This window comes from Astyanax mexicanus, chromosome 14, assembly GCF_023375975.1.
Source record: "Astyanax mexicanus isolate ESR-SI-001 chromosome 14, AstMex3_surface, whole genome shotgun sequence".
NCBI classification, from domain to species: Eukaryota; Metazoa; Chordata; class Actinopteri; order Characiformes; family Acestrorhamphidae; genus Astyanax; species Astyanax mexicanus.
The window spans coordinates 16,762,640-16,782,924 of NC_064421.1; the positions used below are offsets into that span (position 1 = coordinate 16,762,640).

Sequence of the window (20,285 nt, forward strand, 5' to 3'; positions counted from 1 at the left end):
GTAATATCACTTTGCTGCGCAAGTCCACAAACTTCATTCACTTCATATGCAGATTCTGTATCTCTCAGCTTGTCAGCAAATGCATGTGTCCATGGTGGGAGTTCAAATACTGCTTTAAAAAGCAAGAACAGTACATGTAGCTTATGGTAGGCTATAAAAAAGGTATTGCAATGTATGTAGATTGATTTATTTAATCCAGAACCAGGAGTAGAAAGAACAGCTTACTGGTACATACATTTCAGTTTCCTTTTCTTTTTTTATTCTTTTCCTCTCACTGTTCTGTTTGCAGTAAAATGACTGAGGAAAAAAAGCAACATTCTGGCCTTTTTACATTTAATTACTTCATGAAGTCATGGTAGACACATCAATATTTCTGTCTAGATCTCTAATACCTCTTTTATCTCTGCATATTAAACCACATAAGTCGTAAAAGTGCAGCATCTGCATGCAGATAATATAAGATTTTAGAAGAAACAAAAATTCGGTTTTATTACAAATACAGCTCTGGAAAAAAAATTAAGAGACCACTTCAGTTTCTGAATCAGTTTCTCTGATTTTGTTATGTATAGATATGCGTTTAAGTAAAATGAACATTGTTGTTTTATTCTATAAACTATGGACAACATTTCTCCAAATTCCAAATAAGTATATTGTCACTTAGAGAATTTATATGCAGAAAATGAGAAATGGCTGAAATAACAAAAAAGTAGCAGAGCTCTCAGAGCTTAAATAATGCAAAGAAAACAAGTTCATATTCATAAAGTTTTAAGAGTTCTGAAATCAATATTTGGTGAAATAACCCTGGTTTTTAATCACATTGTCATGCTTCTTGGCATGTTCTCCTCCACCAGTCTTAGACACTGCTTTTGGAAAACTTTATGCCACTCCTGGTGCAAAAGTCCAGAAGTTTTTAATTTGGTGAAATTAAAGAAACTCATAATAAGTGGTGACACTTATTTTTTTGTTTGGATTAGATTAAGAATCATTGCCAGACTTGCTTATTAATCACACTACTTACAGGTAAGTGTTTATTTGCGAATTAACTTTTGTGTTTTCTCCCTTTATGCTTCATCTATTTCTGAAGTATTCTTATTGTTTTGTTTTTTTTTTATTATTAATTTACAAGATTTACACGATTGCATATATAAATAAACGTTCAAAGCAAGACAGCATCAGTCTTAAAGAGTAAAAATTAATAAATGAATGATGCTTTGGGGGGGAAAAAGTGTCCTTTAAAATCTAAGGGAAGCGCAGTCCATGTCAGCGTATAATATGTCTGTCATGTCGCTTCCTGAACCTCAATATTAAGTATTAATATCAGCATCTGCACACACTGCTCTTCATTTCATTAACCCAAGCTGTTGCTGTGATTGGATAATGAAATAAGCCTGTTGCTTGGATACTTAGTATATTTAATTACGGTGAATCATGGTCCAGGCTGCAGGATCTTGTTTGGATGGTTAGCTGTCTACTGAAGTGAGAAGAGCCAGGCATGCTCTGTGTACTGTAGCTTTGGTGGGAATGTAGATTGATGGTGAATTGCATGTGACAAGCAGGAGCTGATGTGGGTGTAAGATGCTGCCGGACAGATGTATATCTTCATAATCGTCTGTTTTACTTTCTGACAGTGGCGGGGCATGAGTTCGGGTCTCCTTTAAAAGGCAGAAATGCCCGTCGCTTCAGACCTGATGAGCTTCAGACCTTTTTTCCATCGTAGATCAGGAACAGCCACTTAGCAGCTTTGTCATAGCGCTTTTTTTTTTTAGTTACGCTTACGTGTTATAGTAAGCATCCCTCTCTCCGCATGCTGCCACACTCTTATGCTATTGATTTGCCTCCCTGTGTAGCTGCCCCTCTCTGGAGACCCTCCGGACTAACCCCCCACCCCACCCCCGCCGTGCTCAGTCTGGTTTACGAGGAGATGCAATCAAGGAGCGCAGCAATCGAGCTGGTTTTAGCAGGTCATTTTTCACCGTGAAGCGCCGGCTGCCGCCGCCGCCGCTGCTGTTTAATATGAGTCCCCCCATATCTGAGCTCGCAGGCGTTATTAGAGTGCTGACACTGCCCAGTGTGATGGCACTGTCTTCTCCGCTGTGCTTGAATACACATCTCCATTTATTCCATAGAGAGGAAAGTGTTCTGGGGACATGTTTAATCTGTCTTCTTTTCAGCACACCTCTGCACCCCATCAATCAAACTCCACGAGCTCCACCAGTGTCTAACTCCTCACATCCTGTACACTTCTAATGCCCAGCGCCCACTCGGTCATGCCTATCAATCTGTGCTTATTAGTGTGAGAGCTGATGTGTGTGTTTGTGTTTCATGTGTTTTCAGGATGAAAATATCCTGTGTATTAGCTGTGTGTCAAATTATATCATGCACAATATAATTAACACTAATTGATTTTACAAATACTTGTGGTGATATCTGTCTATTATTAACAATTAGGTTTTAAGGGATTTTTTTGGTGAAATTGTTTAAGTTTATATGCATGCACTAAATGTTCTTTACTTTAGTACATTACGTTGTTTAAAACTGTACATATAAACTGTACAAATAAAACTACTGACTTTGCTATTTATAGGTATATGTTTGAGTAAAATGAACATTGTTTCATTCTATAAACTACTGAAAACTTTTCTTCAAAATTCTAAATAAAAATATTGTCATTTAGAGCATTTATTTGCAGAAAATGAGAAATAACGAGAAAATTAGAGTTCAGAAAACAATATTTGGTGGAATAACCCTGGTTTTTAATCACAGTTTTCATGCATCTTGGCATGTTCTCCTCCACCAGTCTTACACACTGCTTTTGGGTAACTTTGTCACTCCTGGTGCAGAAATCCAAGCAGTTCAGTTTGGTTTGATGGCTTGTGTTCATCCATCTTCCTCTTGATTATATTCCAGAGGTTTTTATTTGGTAAAATCAAAGAAACTCATCATTTTTAAGTGGTGTCTTAGTTTTTTCCAGAGCTGTATATTGTTAAAATTAATAAAATATTCTTCTGCTTTTTCAGATTGCCAGAAAAATGCAAAAATACCCTGAAATATTGTGATATTTTAAGACCGAATTGTCCACCCAACTATATATATTGTATTGCTGTCATGCAAAAAAATATATATTTTAAGCATTTCTTTAAATTTACAGAAGAAGAAAAAACTTTTAATGTAATGTAAATATTTTTTCCCTTTACAGTGTGTCTACCACTCAATTCATCATGACATTTTAAAACAACATAAAAATAACGTACATAAAACAGATTAGAAACTGAAAATCATCAAAATGTATAGTTTTTGTAAGACATATGACATTTACTTTACCAACAATTTATCAAGTCATTTCGATAACATTTAAGCAAAATAATGTAATCAACAAGTAATTGTTTGACAGATTACAGCTGTTCTGTAACAATGGAAAAATGAATTAAGCTTTGATGAAAATTGATGCAAACAATTGATGCAAAACACTTTGAGAGTCCTTTGTCTGTATAAAAGCAGTATTGAGACTGACTGTGTTGCTCTGCACTCTTGTTTACTCTTGTTAAATTGCTGAAAATCTAATATCTAGAAAAAATATGCAAAATGGGAAGACTGTAAGACTTTTATATCCCTTAAAGGTGTACATTTGTCCTTTAGGAAAAATATAAATAATGTTGGGGGCTGTAATATAAGGACCAGGTCTCACTTTAACTGTGAAGACATCATTCTGCAGCTTTGATAAATTGAGCTGTAATAATAAAGTCATTGTGTCATATGTTTATGTACCTGTTGTATTTTCCCACTCAATGAATAGTGTATGAGACACCAATAAAAACATATAATTCCTGTTATTTACTTATTTAGAAGTATTTTATTCTCTTCAGGAACACAGACGCTGTGAAATATCGTAGAGAATTGTCCTGTGATATTAATTGAGTATCACAGAATCTCAGTATTGTGATATCATTGTTATGATGATATTGTATCGTGAAATATTGTTTCCCACTCTTATTGTATATATACCCAACCCTCTAGCTAAAAACCTTAGAGCCATAAAACAGCAATGCAGTTTTGTGGCCTTCTTTCGGTGTAGTGTATATATATGTACTGTAATATAATGTGATATAAAGCGTGTGTGAGTGTGTGCCATGCTTGATTTTGAATGGAGTACTTCTCTTCCTCCGTTCTTTCTCGCTAGCCTGCCCTGGGGCATAAGAAAACATATATACGGCGAGCTCAGTGAATTTTCACTTTTTATTACATTCACCTCTTAGATTTGTTTAGTGAGCTACCCCAGCTTCATGATTTATGGCTTAGATAGATAAATTTTATATCTACAAGCTGTGGAATAAACATCACAAATTTGATTCTGGCTTGTTGTGTCTTGCCCTGGGGATTAAAATTTGTTATTTGACTTGGAGATAATAATGGGAACACAGCGAGCATGTCTGGCCATGGAATAAAATATTAGAGCAGATTATTGTACTGTCATGAGAGTGTATCTGAAAACGCATGAGGTGCTCATTAAAGAACTAGTTCATGGTCCTTCAGCTAACTGGAATAATTGGCCTTTCACTGATATTCTTGAGGTACATCGTAAGTCAGCAAAGACCCAACAGTTCAGGGCAAGCTTTGCTTTAAATAGATGCACAGCTAGAATTACAATTTAGACTCTAGCTTAGTGCCTTGATTTGTGTTTGAACAAATAATTCATCAGTATGGACAGTTCTTGTGAGATGTGACCTTGTGAGATTTGGGGAGTGGGGTGGATGGTGATTATGGTTTAATTATACAGGGTTGCCAGCTCTCACCACTTTTTGTCTTTTCTCAGGCTCTAATACAAGTACTGGCAGGCTTAGCATCAGGAATTGCAGATACAATAGTTAGTGTTTATTGCGACAACTGTTATGTTTGATTATTTAAATATTTAATAAATATTAAGTAGGGGTGGGCGATATGGCTCTAAAATAATATCACAATATTTCATGGTATTTTCACGATAACGATACTTTTGGCGATATAACAAAACACTGAATTAGAAAAAAAAAATCAAATTTTATTGTTGCATGCAATATGATATGGCTAACTGAGATATTAAAAAAATAATTATTGTATTAGATTTTTAACAGAAGTCAATGATCCAGAATGTCATGATACTAATAATAATGCACTCCAAATATCTCCATATATTCAGGATTAAAGTAAAATAAATGATACTGGACAAATATAATCTGCCTCTAGTAGATGTAAAATGGGTATTTAGAACAGTGTGATTTCTTTTTCTTTTTCTAAAAACTGCAAAAAAGTAGAACCCTGATGTGATAATTAGGTAATTAGGGGTAGGTAATGTGGCACGATATTTCAGGGTATAATATCGCTCACAATATTCTAAATTTTTGGCGATATTATCACGAACGATACGATGTGGCACAGCCCTAATATTAAGTTATCTGCTTCTTTCAGACACACAAATAGAAAGAATACACTGAGAGACTGTTTGACTATAGGGCAGGCGGCACATAATGAATGTTTCTCTAAAAAAAAAAAAAGATGAACTCAGCTTAAAACAAACAAATGTTCTTCACTTTCTTGTGTCCAAGCAGGCTGAGGAACTCGTACTGTAGCCAGGCTTGTTGTTTTTGTATGACTCCTCCCACTGCTTTCTCCTCAACATCCAGTCACAACACTCTATTGAAAGGTGTTTTTTTTTTTTTTTTTTTTGAGACTTCATGTCTTCCTTTTATAAAAATCCTTTTTTTTTTTAAAAAAAGTAAAGCATGGATCTATCATCTGTTTCTTTTATATATAAATATATATTTCTTGCCATTTATGTTATAGTATGCTGAACATGTGTGTCTCTCTTCACTAGTAGGAATTCCTCGATGAGAAATTCAGTAGGAAGTCCACAATCATACAGAAGTGAAAAAGCAACGTGATTGCACTTTTGCGAAAGCTGTTTGCTGTCAGATTGGATCCAATTTGTTTCATTTGTTGTGTCTGAGAGATAGAAAACTGTTCATTCAATGAGTGAAAGAGAATCAGGCAGCTAAACTCATAAAAACATCGTAAAAAAAAAGCACTGGCACTGCGTTTGGCATACCAATGAACAATACACAGGAATGAGTGTTTGTAATAAGAGTCAGTTTAAGATACTGAACAGTTTGTGGAGCACTAAAAATAACAACTAAAACAGACTCCGGGTGTCTTTTAGGATATACGGCAGGGGTCACCAACCTTTTTGAACCTGAGAGCTACTTCTTGGGTACCAATTAATGCGAAGGGCTACCAGTTTGATACACACTCGTGAAATTACAAATTTTCTCAATTTACCTTTAATTATATGTTATTATTAATAATTAATGACATTCATCTATGTGAAGACACAGATATCAATAGGCAACACTATTATTATAAATCTCTGCAAGTGTTTACATTTTATATTATATTTTAATATAATATTACATATTATATTACATTATATTGTATAATAATATATAAACTATAGGCTATCTCTAAGCTAATATTAATGTAATATAATCTAAAATTACATCAATGCAACTGTGATTTAAAAAAAAAAGAATAGCAACAAAAATGCTATTTTTAGACCAGGCCTGCGGGCTACTCATAAGGTCCTTGCGGGCTACCTGGTGCCCGCGGGCACCATGTTGGTGACCCCTGATATACGGAATGCCTGTAAAGTGACTTATAGCTGCTTTTGTATTGTGGAGAGATGGAGGATAAATATCTGGTAGTTTATTTTTCTGTAGAAATGTTTTAATGCTCAGCATTTTAAGCTTGGAGTATGGCCATCTGCTAATTAACAAAGTATTTACTGCAGATTTTCTTATCTTTTACTCTTTTACTCGAACTAACAATGTGGGTGACCTTGTTATTTCTTGGTGAACTTTATTAAGCTCATTCCAGACATTTTTAGACAGTGACGGCATTCCAGCAGTGAATCATAGCTCACAAAGCTTTTACGTAGAATATACTATATATGAAGTTATCATATTTGGGTCTATAATTGTTCATAGCCTCGGGTCACAAAAGGTATCAAGCTTAATCTGTGACTGAACAATTTTAAAATGCTAGACATTATGAGCTGCTCTTAAAAGTGTATATTGTAATGTTTAATATTGCTTAGTTTAACTGTTCTTCAGTAAACATTGGGTATATCTCCATTGGATATAATTTTGATCTCTCTATGTTCTGCCCACAAATGCATTCTTCTAAAGCAATTCTTCAAAGAGCTGTAGTGGGACCAATATTCATTGAACACTGACAACAATTCATTACTTTCTCTTTTGAGGAGAATACAGATGTTTAGATAATGATGCTAATTGATGCTATTTTGAGTTTTTGTTTGGGACGGTTGAGTGGTGTGGAGGAAAATACTCACTCCGTAAATTAGTTATTCACTCGGAACTCAGAAAATGAGTGAGAAACATTGCTATAATATATAAGAAGTGTTACTAACAAAAATACACTTACAATTATAAACGGCTCTTCTTAACATGTTTTTAAGTATCACCCCTGTCCGGAACTTTATCTTCAGACAAGTGATAACATTTCAGCAATGAATCACAGCTCAAATTCAGCTTCTGACACTGAATAAAGCTGATTTATTTATTTATTGGGGCTTATTTTTTGCAGCTCGGAGCCTCCACATCTCTATCTTTTGCATGTACAGCAGTGTAGTCCAGCTCCCTCATGCCGGGACATTATTGCAGATACGTTCGGCCAAAGCCGGAGTGGAGCTGCATTCTGATTCCTAGATCATACAGTCGATAAGCCCTGATTGCTTCAGCAGAGGAGAGAATGGTTGCAATCCCGTGGGATTTCTCTTCACACACAGCCGCCTGTAGAATTTTTTCCCCCCATTTTTTAAAAAACATTTTCCCCCAGATGTGAGGTTCCACTTTAGTTATGATGGCAGTAAATTCTGGTTTTACATATCCCTTCTTTAAATGCCAAATAGATCTAAATAGAACTAAAAATATGATGATGCAAATCTTGCTAGATACTGTAGTCTCTTACCTGGGACTACACGGAAATGGCACCAGCAGGCATGCAGAAGTTTTGTGTAACCTGTATTTAATGAAGAGTTTCCTAATGCAATACTACATCCCATGTAGCTCAAATATTCTTGCAGGTTTTGGTTTTGCAGAAGGTATTGGGTATTGATAGCACCTCCGATGTGGTGATTGGGTGGCCATTAATTCCCTCTGGGATTAATAAAGACTGTCTGTCCGTCTGTCTATCAGTTCAAGCTCTTAAGATGGCAGTAGTATGTGGACCAGCATTGTCTTGTTGAAAGTGATTTATCCCATTAATTAAATTTTTTGCACGATGCATCATGGGTCCAGCACATCGGCTCCAGGTGATGTGATGAAAAGTTGAACCAAGGTGAACTTTATGCAAATTAATCCATCCAACGTGATGCGAATATCTAATCAGACAGTGGGAATTTGCCAAATACGTGTCCTTAATGCAGTGTATAAAAACATTTTAGGTCCTCTTTCAAGTGTTCCAGAGAAGCCTGAAAAAAAAAGCTAATCATTGCAGTTTCATGCTTTCCTGTTCTTTGCAATTAATCCCTTTTACGCAGACTCCGATCAACGTAATACAGCATGAAGTAAGGTGGTCAAGATTGTTGGCGGCTCTGGTGGGTTTTAAAATATTAATATAAATTTTATTTGGAAAAATTTGCTTTTGTTAGCCTATATGCTGATCACTAGAGAGTGTTATAAAGCTCAACCGAACATTTATATTCAAATATATATATATATATATATATATATATATATTATATATTAATAGTTTATAGGAAATAAAGCTTAATATAAGCTTAATATTAATATAAATTAATTTCCATTCATTTATCAAAACGCTGTAATTGGTCGATGCAGCGAACGCCCTTGTAATGCCCAGATGTGACTAGTTGGAGGGGGGCAGTGCGTTCATGTGCGTTCATTGACGTGATGGAGCAGTTTAAATTCAACATAAGCCTTGATTTCTTCAGCAAAAGAGAGAACCGTTACAGTGTAAACTTTTCTTTGGACTAAAATTGACCTGTCCATGCTCTATCCACAAACACTCAACATTCTTATATAGAAGGTATGGGGAAGTGGAACAAAATTAATATTAAACAATGACAAAAAAAAAAAAACAATTTAAGTTAAAGATCATTTCTAACTAACCTAGTGTTGTAGAGAAAAACATGCTCCCTCCCTGCAGAGTTTTTATCTTTTTTTTTTTTTTTACAGGAATCAGAAACCCTACTATAATACATCAATAAGTGTCACTGACCAATACACTGAACATTGCATTCTCCTGCCAGTGTAAATTGTTTTTCATTTTGTTTTCAAAGCATATTACTGCAGATTTTGCTGTAGGGGTAGAGTGTTGGTAACTCGTCAAATATCATCCCACACATTTTCAGTAAAGGATAGGGTCTGGCAGTGTGGCTGACCATGGTATAGGAGCTGTGTCTTGAAGGAAAGCTCTTGAGATGGCAGCAGAAAGTGGACAAGCATTGTCTTGTTGGAATAGCATACTGGATCATACAGGGAGTAAGCGCTCAGTTGCTTTCAATCCATTTGGGTTTTCTCTTCACGTACAGCCGCCTGGTAAAAAAAAAAAAAAAAGGTTAAAATGTTTTTTTTTTTTCTTTTTTCTTCTTTTTTCTTCTTTTTTTTGCGATCAGTAAGGTTCCACCTTGGCTCGGAGGCCAGTGAATGAAATCTGGTGTTAGACCTCCCTTCTTGAAATGCCAGATAGATAAACTATCTGAATATGATGGTGCAAATCTTCCCAGATAGTCTCTCACCTGGGACTACATGGAAATGCCACCAGCACACCCACGTCTCTGACCTTTATGGTTCCTGAATTAGACTGGTCTCAGGCACATCTGAATGAGAATATGTGTTGAAGGCCAATTTCTATGTCAAGAGTTATTTTGGTGCGGCTCCTCCGCTGGGTCTATATTGTGTCTTTATAATGCGCTCGCTGCATTTGCTTTTGAAATGTGTCACCAGTGTGAGAGTGGGAGGATTGGAGAGAAAAAAAAAAGAGAGAAAAAGAAAAACATTAAAAAGGCACGCCAGCTGTTGGCCATGTCGCATTGTGTTTACAAGTTTCCCCTGATGTGGACAAAGGCCTCAATGGAGATATAGTGGAACACGAAGCCATTCAGTGACAGGATTGTTCACCATGGCAACTACCCCCCCCCCTTCCTCAACCCCCTCAGCAGAGCAGTAAAAGGGGCTTTTGGAAACGCTCACCTGTACGCCAAGCTGTTCTGCCTGCTTATTATCACCCGTCTGCTGCCATAAAAAAAAGCTGCCAGGCAGCGATGGCATTTTTGATTACTGGGTAATTGGTGCTGAAGTTTATTATGTGGGTTTAACAGCGAGCTCAGACCCACTGTGCGCTCTTTATGTATTGTCCTGTCACAGTGAGAGACTGCTTTGGAGCACATAATCTATTTAAATAAGATTTAGGTGACACAGTCAGGTGTGCACATCTTCTTCAGCTCTTGTTGTGATGCGTCGCTGAATTTTTCTTACTTTCTTCGCAAAGATGCTGAAGAACAGATGCAGTGTGTGCCCGCACACTGAGAGGATGTGTAAATTTATGGAGTTTTTCCTAATTGTGTCTCGTGATAATCCATCCCATGCGGCTTGAATATTCCTGATTGTTGATAGCATATCCAATAGCGTTCCACACATTTTCAAGCAGGGATAGGTCTGGTGATGTGGCATAGCATCTTTGACTTCAAGGAAAGCTCTTGAGACAACTGCTGTATGACTAGTGTCCTGTTATATAGTTTAAAATAGTTTTCATTTAAGAAAATATATGACCACTGGTTACAGGACCTTCTTAATATAGTGTTTGGCTGTCAAAATGACTATAATTAAAGACCAAAGATGATCTGGTAACAACATTTGATAAAATACTGTTTTTCTTGACAGTGACCACAGTGCCACCACACACGATTTCTGGCATGACTATCCACCAAGTTTCATTCCTGAAAATAAAATCAACAACACAATATCACTCTTAGCAACAAAAGTATTCAGACTCTTAAAGGATAAGTCTAGTGTGAAATGGACTTTGGTTGTATTAAAATGTGATAAAAAGTACTTACCTTTGTTGAATAGCCCACCTCCTCTCTCCCGCAGCTTTCTGAGATTCAGTATTTTGTGCACTTTGCCCAAACAGGCTTTAGAATAACTTAAATGGGGCTTTTTTTTTCTTTTCTTTTTTTTTCACCGTTATTCAGGCTCAAAGTAGCTCCACACTTCATTGGTAAAAAAGAAACCTGACATTTAAAATTATGTATTTAGAACCTTAAAAAACTGCACAAGAAGTTTATTTTGTAAAAGTTTACATCCCATGGCATAGATACATTTCCAGGTGCCGCCATATTAAATTTTAGTAACAATGAATCAACTGTTGAGCGTGAATAGTTGTTTTTTGTAAAAAAAAAAACAAAAACAAAAAAAAAAAACTTTTTTTTAATTTAATTTAATTCAGTTTTCAAACAAGAAAAAAAAAAAAAAACGACCATACCAACAAGATACAAATCAGAAGGTACAAATAATATATATAAAGAGGGGAAAAAAAATACAGTGCTTTTGGTTTACAATCATATTTTATGCATAGCATCAATTACAATCTGTCTATCCACATCTTCAGTCACACAGCCATATATGAAATATATATATTGAAACCTGCTCAACTATCCTACTTGTTCGTTTGTGCTCAACGGTTGACTTATTGTTGTTATTAAATTTAAGGTGGAGGCGCCCAGAGATTTACCTACGCTATGGGATGTATACAGTGGCTTTTTTTTTAAATAAACTTCTTGAGCTGTTTTATATTTCTAAATACCTCGTTTTAAATGTCCGGGCTCTCCGGATTCTACCAATGAAGTGTGGAGCTACTTTAAGCCTAAATAATGGTGGAAAAAGCTAATTATTTGCAGGGGTAAGCTATTCGCCGTTTCACTCATTCTAAAACCTGTTTGGGCAAAGTGCACAAAATACTGAATTTCAGAAAGCTGCAGGAGAGTGGAGGTGGGCTATTCATCAATGGTACATTCTTTTTATTACGTTTTGATACACCCAAAGTCCATTTCACACCAGCGTTCTCCTTTAGGTAAAACTTTATAGAAGTCTCTTTGGCAGCAAAATGATTATGGGTCATCTCTACAAGCTCTGCACTACAAGTTTATCCCATTCTTTTTGATAGATCCTCCGATGCTCCCTTAGATTAAATGCCGTGTGTCTATGAATTGCCGTCTCCAAGACTCTGCAGATCTTTGATGTGGTTTAAGCCTGGGCTTTAGATGGGTCTTGTGTTGTTTTAGCTGTATGCCTGAACCCAGTCTTAAGTTTGCATGCACTCTGAAGAGCATTTCTTCATTTTTCCCAGACACATCCCAGCAGCATGATTCTGCCACCACCCTGTATCATATTAGGGATTAAGAGTATTAGCAAGGTGCCTGTTTGTCTCCAGACAAAATGCTTGCTGTTAGACTTTTCTCGCATCAGATCGGAGATAAAGAAATCCATTCAAATCCATCTTTTCCATTCAAAAGATTACGGAATCCCTGCAATACCTTTTTTTTTTTTACAGCTATTTTAGAATGATGGTTGGTTTCTTCTTTTCCTTCTTGACCAAGACCATCTCTTATATATGCCAAGTTTGGACAGCTTGAACACCCAACTCTAGGAACGTTGTACACTCAGGTTGTGTCAAACTATTTTTTTCCCTGTTTCAAAATAACTGAGGCCACTGTGGTCCTGCGAGCACCTAATGCTTTAGATATTGTTTTATATCCCTGCCCTGATCTTTGTCACCACATGTCACAACAATCTGATTGCAGAGATCCACAGACACTTCTTTGGACTTTATGGCTGTTTTTTGTTCCGACAATGCAGTATTAGTTATGGGCCCTCACAGATACAGACCCTGCAGTGTGTCCAATCAAGTTTTTTAACACTGTTGTGTTTTTTATCTTTTATTTAATTTATATGATATATATTCATTTGCTTGGCAATGGTCCCCTGCTACTAAATACTGCAATGCTTATTAAACAAATAAGTATTTGTAATTTTAAGATTTGTAGAGCAATGGGGGTTTAAAACAACAGATTATTTTTTATATAAAAAGGTGACATTTAATATTAAGAAGACTTATTAAACATTCTACAATAGTTCTAGTTAAATGCTAAAATAAGATTATGTGCACACTTTCACAGCTCAGTGTTATGTTAAAAAGGTCCTGCAACCAGTGGATTATTACGTTTTCTACATGCTTAGTCTGGTGTGCTATTCCAACAGAACATGGCTCGTCTGCGTACTGCTGCTGAAATCTGCAAAATCTGCAGGAACGCTGTATATTCAAGCTGTATGGGATGGATTGATGCTGGACACAATTAGGAACCTCTACAACTGAGATACTTGTCATATTACATTACATATGCATTACACACTGTATGTCGTGTGTGTATGTGTAACTCAATAAATATATAGAAGAGTTGCTCATTTTTTATTCCTGTTAAGCTTCCTTCTGAATATCATTTCAATATAACACATTTTTTTGTGTTTGCACTTATTTTTGCGAATGTTTCCTTGACAATGAGACTATTTAAAGGAAGTAATAACTTTTAATACCAGCATTTTCTCTCGAGCTTAGATCGGGCCCAAAAATTCCAGCCCAGCCCAGCCTGCCCTATAAACTGTCCTTTTAAGCTTGAACCTAACAAGACTTTTTTTTTTTGTAAGTACAGCATTAAAACAGCATTAAAACTCCCTGTCTACTCTAATATAATTAATAATGTCTAAGAATATAAAATACTTTCTGAACAAACACATTTTTTAAAGCATATAGCCTAGAGCAAAACACAAAAAACTGCGATAAGGCTACGTACTGACGCTCATTAAACCGAGATAGACCAAAAACAATAACATAATTTACAATGACTTTCGTCTACTGTAAAAGAATATAAAACACTTTCTGAACAACTTTATTTTTCTAAGCGTACAGTCTAAGCGCACAACACAAAAACAGCAATGAGGTTACACAGCGTCTTTTTGCAGTGGAATTTTAGGAGCATGTGTTGTTACTATCAACAGCTAACTTGAAGTAGCTTCATACCTCTGACTTTGCTTCGTATTGGGCCTAAGTTAGCTCCCCTGATGGCTGATGGCTTCATGTGCACAGTGCTCACAGCACAGTTCCAGAGCTGCGTGATTACAACATTCTAATTCGTGCAACATTTTTTAAAACACAGTTTGAATTGTTCCTTTACTATATTGTGATTATCACTCCATAGCTTTATATAAAATAAAGAGGGCATTAAAACCAGGGCCGGACTCGGGTCGGGTTGGGGCAAGGAATCTAAGCTCTAGATTTCTCTAGTGTTGAAGACTATTGGACTCTATTGTTTGTCTATGTCTGTGATTATTATTGATTTTCTGTATTGTAGCTGATTGACTTGTTCTTTGTTTGTTTGTGTGTGTTTTTGTTTTTAGCATGTATCAGAACTGCTGGCTGTTGTTCGCCTTCCCTTCATCCACCCCAGCTATCTACTGAACGTGGTGGACAACGAGGAGCTCATCAAATCCTCAGAGCCTTGCAGAGACCTGGTTAATGAGGCCAAGAGGTACCACATGTTGCCCCATGCCCGACAAGAGATGCAGACACCCCGAACGCGCCCGCGACTTTCTGCAGGTACACGCTTCAGCTCATCTCGCAATAACATCACACACCATTAATGTGTGAACAGTGTAATTACGCTAGGCACCATCTGTCACGATCTTTTGTCACTCTTCTACTTATCCCTGGTTGGATTGTGCAGGGTAGGAAATAAATCCCGCTTGTTGCGTTACCGATTGGAGGTGTATAGAAGCCTGCAGCTTTTTTTAAAGTCTGGACCTGGTCTCTCCAGTCTGCTGCTGCTGCTGCTGCTGATATCCCAATAGCTGTATAGAGCTGTAGAGCTTCATCTCCTGTAACAGCACCTCCATGCTAATGCCGCTAAGCACATTGCCTGGAGTCCAGCCACAGCAGTGTCACATCTTTGCCAAAGAGAGTGTCAACAGTGGGTGTCACAGCACCTGCACCGCTTATTACTGAGCTTTAGCCACTCTGCAAATTTCACTGATGTGTACCTAAGAAAAGCTCTGCCGCGTGACACCGTTAGTTCAAGGATTTCCATTTTGAATGTCCCAGTCCGCAGCTGCTTGTGGAGCTATAATCTTTCCATTATTAAAAGGTAAATTTACTGTTATCCCCTCAAGCTCAAGCTTCATTGTTTATGCATCGCAATATGTTCACCTTAACTCGATCAAAACGTGATAAAGCACGTGGAATCAGAAGGTCTTTAGTGATGGATTGTGTCACAAATGTTTTTTTCAGCGAGACAATCCTAAAGTAATTTACTAGCTTGACCTTGACCTTAAGAATTGACAGGTTCCTCAGAATCCCTGCTACTGTTTTATTTTTTAATTTTTAAATATCTTCCTGAAGACTGACTATGTTCAATATTAAATGTTACTTTGCATATCCATACAATATATATATATATATATATATATATATATATATACAACTTAAAATTTCCTTTAATGATGGATTGTGGAACATTTCTTCCACAGGAGAGTACCCTAAACCAATTTACTAGCTTGATCTCTCTCTGCAAGTGTTGATACCAGTCACTTCTTCTCAGGACCCCTATACTGTTTTTTGAAGAGCTTTTGGAAGAATTTTTGGAAGTCTTAGTTTGATCAAAAATCCAGTTATCAATTTTTCTGTTGAGATTGCACTACACATATTTTACCCAGAGTACTGCAGTTAGTTTGTTTGTTTGTTTGTTTGTTTTTAGTAGTCTTTAATGGACACCTAGTTTTTTGGTTTCCCGATCAGTTTTAAACTAAATTTATATTGAAGTTTAGAAAATGTCTTTGACCTGACTCTAGTGATCTAATAGTATAGTAGTGTATTCTAGGCAGTTACTGAATCTGAATGGGTCCCATCAATAGTCATTAAAAGATGAAACCATAAAATTCTGGTGCAAGGAACAAAACTAACACTTTAGATAAGAACTCTGTGAGGCTTGGACTTTTGCTTGGTGTGTATTTTTATGTTCTTCTTGTCTTTGTCCCTTATATGTGGGAAAAGTAGTTCATTTAAAAAAAATGTAAAAATTATCCTTTGCCATTTAGGATTAGAAGGACCCAGTCTAGTCCAAAATCAAAAGTCTACCTTTCTACAGTAAGTAAATAAATTAGTTTCAAACATAAAATTGCATGAGAATTTTTATCTGGTCCATGTTTCTGTCCGGACTGGGTGTAGAAACGTCTGACTGGGATTCCCACTGTCTTGTTTACAGTCAATTAAATGTAATGTTGTCATGTGACCATTAGATGGTGTGGGCAGTTTCTCCATATAAAAATATCAAGTATCATGGTGCAACGAAGCAAAAATAAAATGTTCCCCTTTAAGGACACTCAAGTGTCTCAAGGGGTTAAGATATGTCTTTTAACAGCTATGCAGTGTTCCAAAGGCTTCAAGTCACTTGTTTAAACTAACTCAAGAAAAGTATTTTATAATGATTCTTTAGGAAACAAACTCTTTGTGTGAAACAACAGGGCTAACAACTTGAAAATGAACTTAAAATGATCTTGGTTGCTGATTTTTGTCTGGCAGTTCCTGGAAGGAGGACGTTCTTTTCTGAAGTTTAGTTAACAGAACAAACATACAGGCTGAGTGCCAACTCCATGCACTTTTTATTTATTTATTCTTTTTTTTTTTTTTTTTTACCATTGCTTAATCCACTCCAATCAGCAAAGAAGCTGCGGCCGGGCGAGGCCCCCTGCTGCCTGCCTCTTAATACCTGTCTGGGTGCATTTGTCAGCGGGAGAGACCTAGACATAGCATGGCGCTTTACACAGCAGGGGCTCCCGAACCTGGGAGAAGGGCATGGATCCCAGCCCCTGATCCCAGCAATGCTGGATTAGCAAGCCCCGAAAGAGTGTTGGGCCAGATTAGCACTCCATTCCTGTCTGTGTGCTGTCATCTCACCCAGCCTGGGTTTATAGCTGCTGCAATGAGCAACTACAAGCAGGGGTGGGAAGGATAGCATAAAACTACACTCAAGAAAAAGTGTTGTCATTTCAGTGAAATAATGACTCAAGAAAAAATTTAGTGTAGCCATAAACAAAAGCTGAGAAGGAGTGAAAAAAGGCTTATTCCAAAACAAATCTCAAAAATTCCCTATAGAACTGCAGTGCAGTGTCTTAGTACAACCAGCATCAATTAGTATACACACATGAAGGCAGTATTTTATAAGATACTGTTCTTCTCTTTTTGGGATCCATTTGAGATTCATTGATAAATGACTTGCAACAGTTTTGCTCTGTTTATTTCCTTGCAAAGTGTAAAAAACTAAATTAATATTTCTCAAGATTTCAAATGTTATAATAGTGTTAAAGCTGATGTCTGTAAGTTTTGAGATTTGGAGAATTGGGGCCCTCTCTGGTGAAAATGGATAATTACACCGAGCATGCGGAAGAATCATTTTAAACTGGGCGGGTGTGATGCTTTCAGTTTAAAAACAAAATAATATAGACTAGTGACACTTTAAATAATATTCCAAAATGATAATTTGTTTTTGTCTGGGTTGTACACTGCTGTGTTCCACTTTTCTCAGAGGTCAGAGTTATGAGAATGTTGTCAAATAAGGAGCTGAGAGTTGACTACATTCCAGTTTAACATTCAGATAGCAGCTATCATTACCCATCAGAGAAAAAGTCCACAGATAGAGGTCAGACAATACTGTTTGTATGGCTGATTTAATGAAAAACAAATAGAATTGCTAATGTAATGTATACTACTACTACTACTGCTTGATGTGCAGTGCAGCCATCTTGGATTCTCTACTCTCTGTTGGTTACACTCTCCTGACTTTCCTAGTTGGAAACTCGCTTCGGTTAATTTTATTTTACATGTAACTAGTAATTTCTCACATCCTAGCTCAAATGGAATGCAGCATTGGACACCAAGGTCTAATTAAAGTTAAGTTATAAGTTATATAAATTTCCTTATTTTGTAGCAAAACCTCACTACTTGGGTCTCACTTTGGTAAAGCAGGCAGAACAGTGATCTGTATAGCTCTCAGCTTGTAAAATGCATGTGAAAAGCGTGTTCTTTATTGGTGGCTCAAAGTGTCAATTACACTCTTCCTGGGGCCAGTGCAAGAGATGGCAATTCTTACATAATGCTGTTTCTTGCCTTAAAAAGTGTTTTTATTGCTTATAACCATCCACCGATCTGTGTTGACCCTGTCTAAGGGAGAATACTTTATAAGAATTTGTCAAAATTCTAAGATTTATTGCCTAAATGCTTTAAATAACCTCAATTCACTACATTATTGTTAATTGTGTTATATTTCATAAGTATTTACCTCAGAATGGTAAAGCAGATTTAAAGCAATTGGAACCAATGTCAATGTCAGATCTGCCTACACTTGTTAGAACCTGCTTCTGACTGGAAACTTAATCTAAGCATGGATTCCTTATGAATAAATCAAATTATGCATTTAATTTGAATTATGTTTGGCAGTACCTGTGTTAATTAGGGCCTGTATTAGTAAGAACCTGTCAATTAAGCGGTTAAGGTTCAATATATTATATATTATCTTCCTGCTAAAATAAGCAGAGTGATAAATTGTGCCTGTCTTACAATCATCTTTACATTTAATTCTAATTGATATTATTTTTTACTTTACTGTACAATACTTAGCACTGAACATATTTGGCAGCATTTTTCTGACATACTTAGTGTTAATATATTCCAATCAAATACACATTTACATTGAAATAGAGTAAATTAAGTGTATATATTTTTTCCAGTGTAGCTGCCGGTTGTGGAGAGCAGGCCTGACTCTCTTGTTGAGCTGTCACAGAGGGCTCGATTGATGGGGTGGCAGTTTCCCTCCGGTACCAGGATGTCAGGAATGGACTACACTTGCAGATGTGGGGCCAGAGTTTGTCTGCCCCCAAGGCAGCATGCCTCCCAAGGCCAGAGGGGTCCGTAAGAAGCCGAACGGTCAAACCGTGCACACAGTAACCGAGCCGCACTACGCCAAGCGCTCGGAGACCGAGGCTCTGTGTGAGCAGATGGCCGTGCCAGTCATGCAAATTGTTTGCTGCACTGTAAGGGTCTGCTGTTCTCCGCCTATATAGTATTCCAACATCTTGTGATACGCAGACCTCTACAAATAGAATGACTCCTAGCATGTGCTGCTTTTTATTCAAAAATTAACGATGGAAAGAGTAATGCTGCTACAGCGAGGGTCCTCCGAGGTAGTCAGCTTTTCGCATTTTAAACACATCTAGCAAAAGTTGGGGTACATTCTCGAAAATATCTTTTTTACTTTCTTTCTCACTCCTTTTTTTTTTTTTTTTTTTTTTACTGTAAGTAAGAAACATTGACGTTTCATTTTCTCCCACTGCACACGGCAGATCCTCTCTGCCCCAGCCTTCTGCTTTTGGAGGAGGAATGTATGTCATGAATTTTAATCCAAACGCTTGGAGATAAAAATCTTGTTGGCCAGTCAAACAAACTGACTTGACTGAGCCTGAAGCCCAAAGACAAGAATCTCTCTTTTTCTCCCACAGAAGTGAATCCTCTACTTTATCATTCCCTAAATAAATATATTTGTTGGGAAAGCTTTGTCTGTGCAGGTCAGGGGAATAGTTTCGCACATCTTCCTGTCAGTCAGCATGAAATTTTCAGGGTTTGTGTTTCAGGCTTAAGAACTTTATGCTTTCCTAGACTGAGGCTGGCTGTTACTGCCATTTCTTTATTAATTTCAGAGATTACACGAAGTTCTCCCTGGTGAGTTTTATAAGATAGTTCTTTGATTGTGTTTGTTGTTTGCCTTCCTTTTTGCTGTTTGTATTCTTAGACTGTCAACAAAGGAGAGATAAAAAGTCTCTAGCTGAAAGCAAAAACAATAGAACCAACTGGCATGGAGGGTCTATAGCTGTTACAAAGAGAGTTTTAGAAATGTTATTTTGGCTATGTTTACACACCAAGTGGCAGAAATGTTTAGTTTGGGCTGGCCACACAATTTTGTTTAATGTGAACCATATCAGAGATTTGTCTTTTAAAAGTTTGCACTGTGTAACTGATGGATGTGAGCTTCACGTGAAGTTTCGGTTTCATCTTCTCTAGCTTCACAGAAGCTATCAGGTAGTTTCAGGGACTGACAGCTGGGCTCATCAGTGAGA

The 20,285-nt window shown here is 36.9% G+C and overlaps 1 protein-coding gene across 1 annotated transcript in view; it reads left to right on the top strand.

The window, feature by feature from the left end:
* LOC103042905 (kelch-like protein 29) overlaps positions 1 to 20,285 on the top strand; it is a 153,251-nt gene that overhangs the window by 94,931 nt on the left and 38,035 nt on the right. Inside the window, exon 9 of the mRNA XM_049463972.1 lies at positions 14,523 to 14,721. Within this exon, the coding sequence (XP_049319929.1) occupies positions 14,523 to 14,721 (199 nt within the window). The remainder of the gene's footprint in view (positions 1 to 14,522; positions 14,722 to 20,285) is intronic.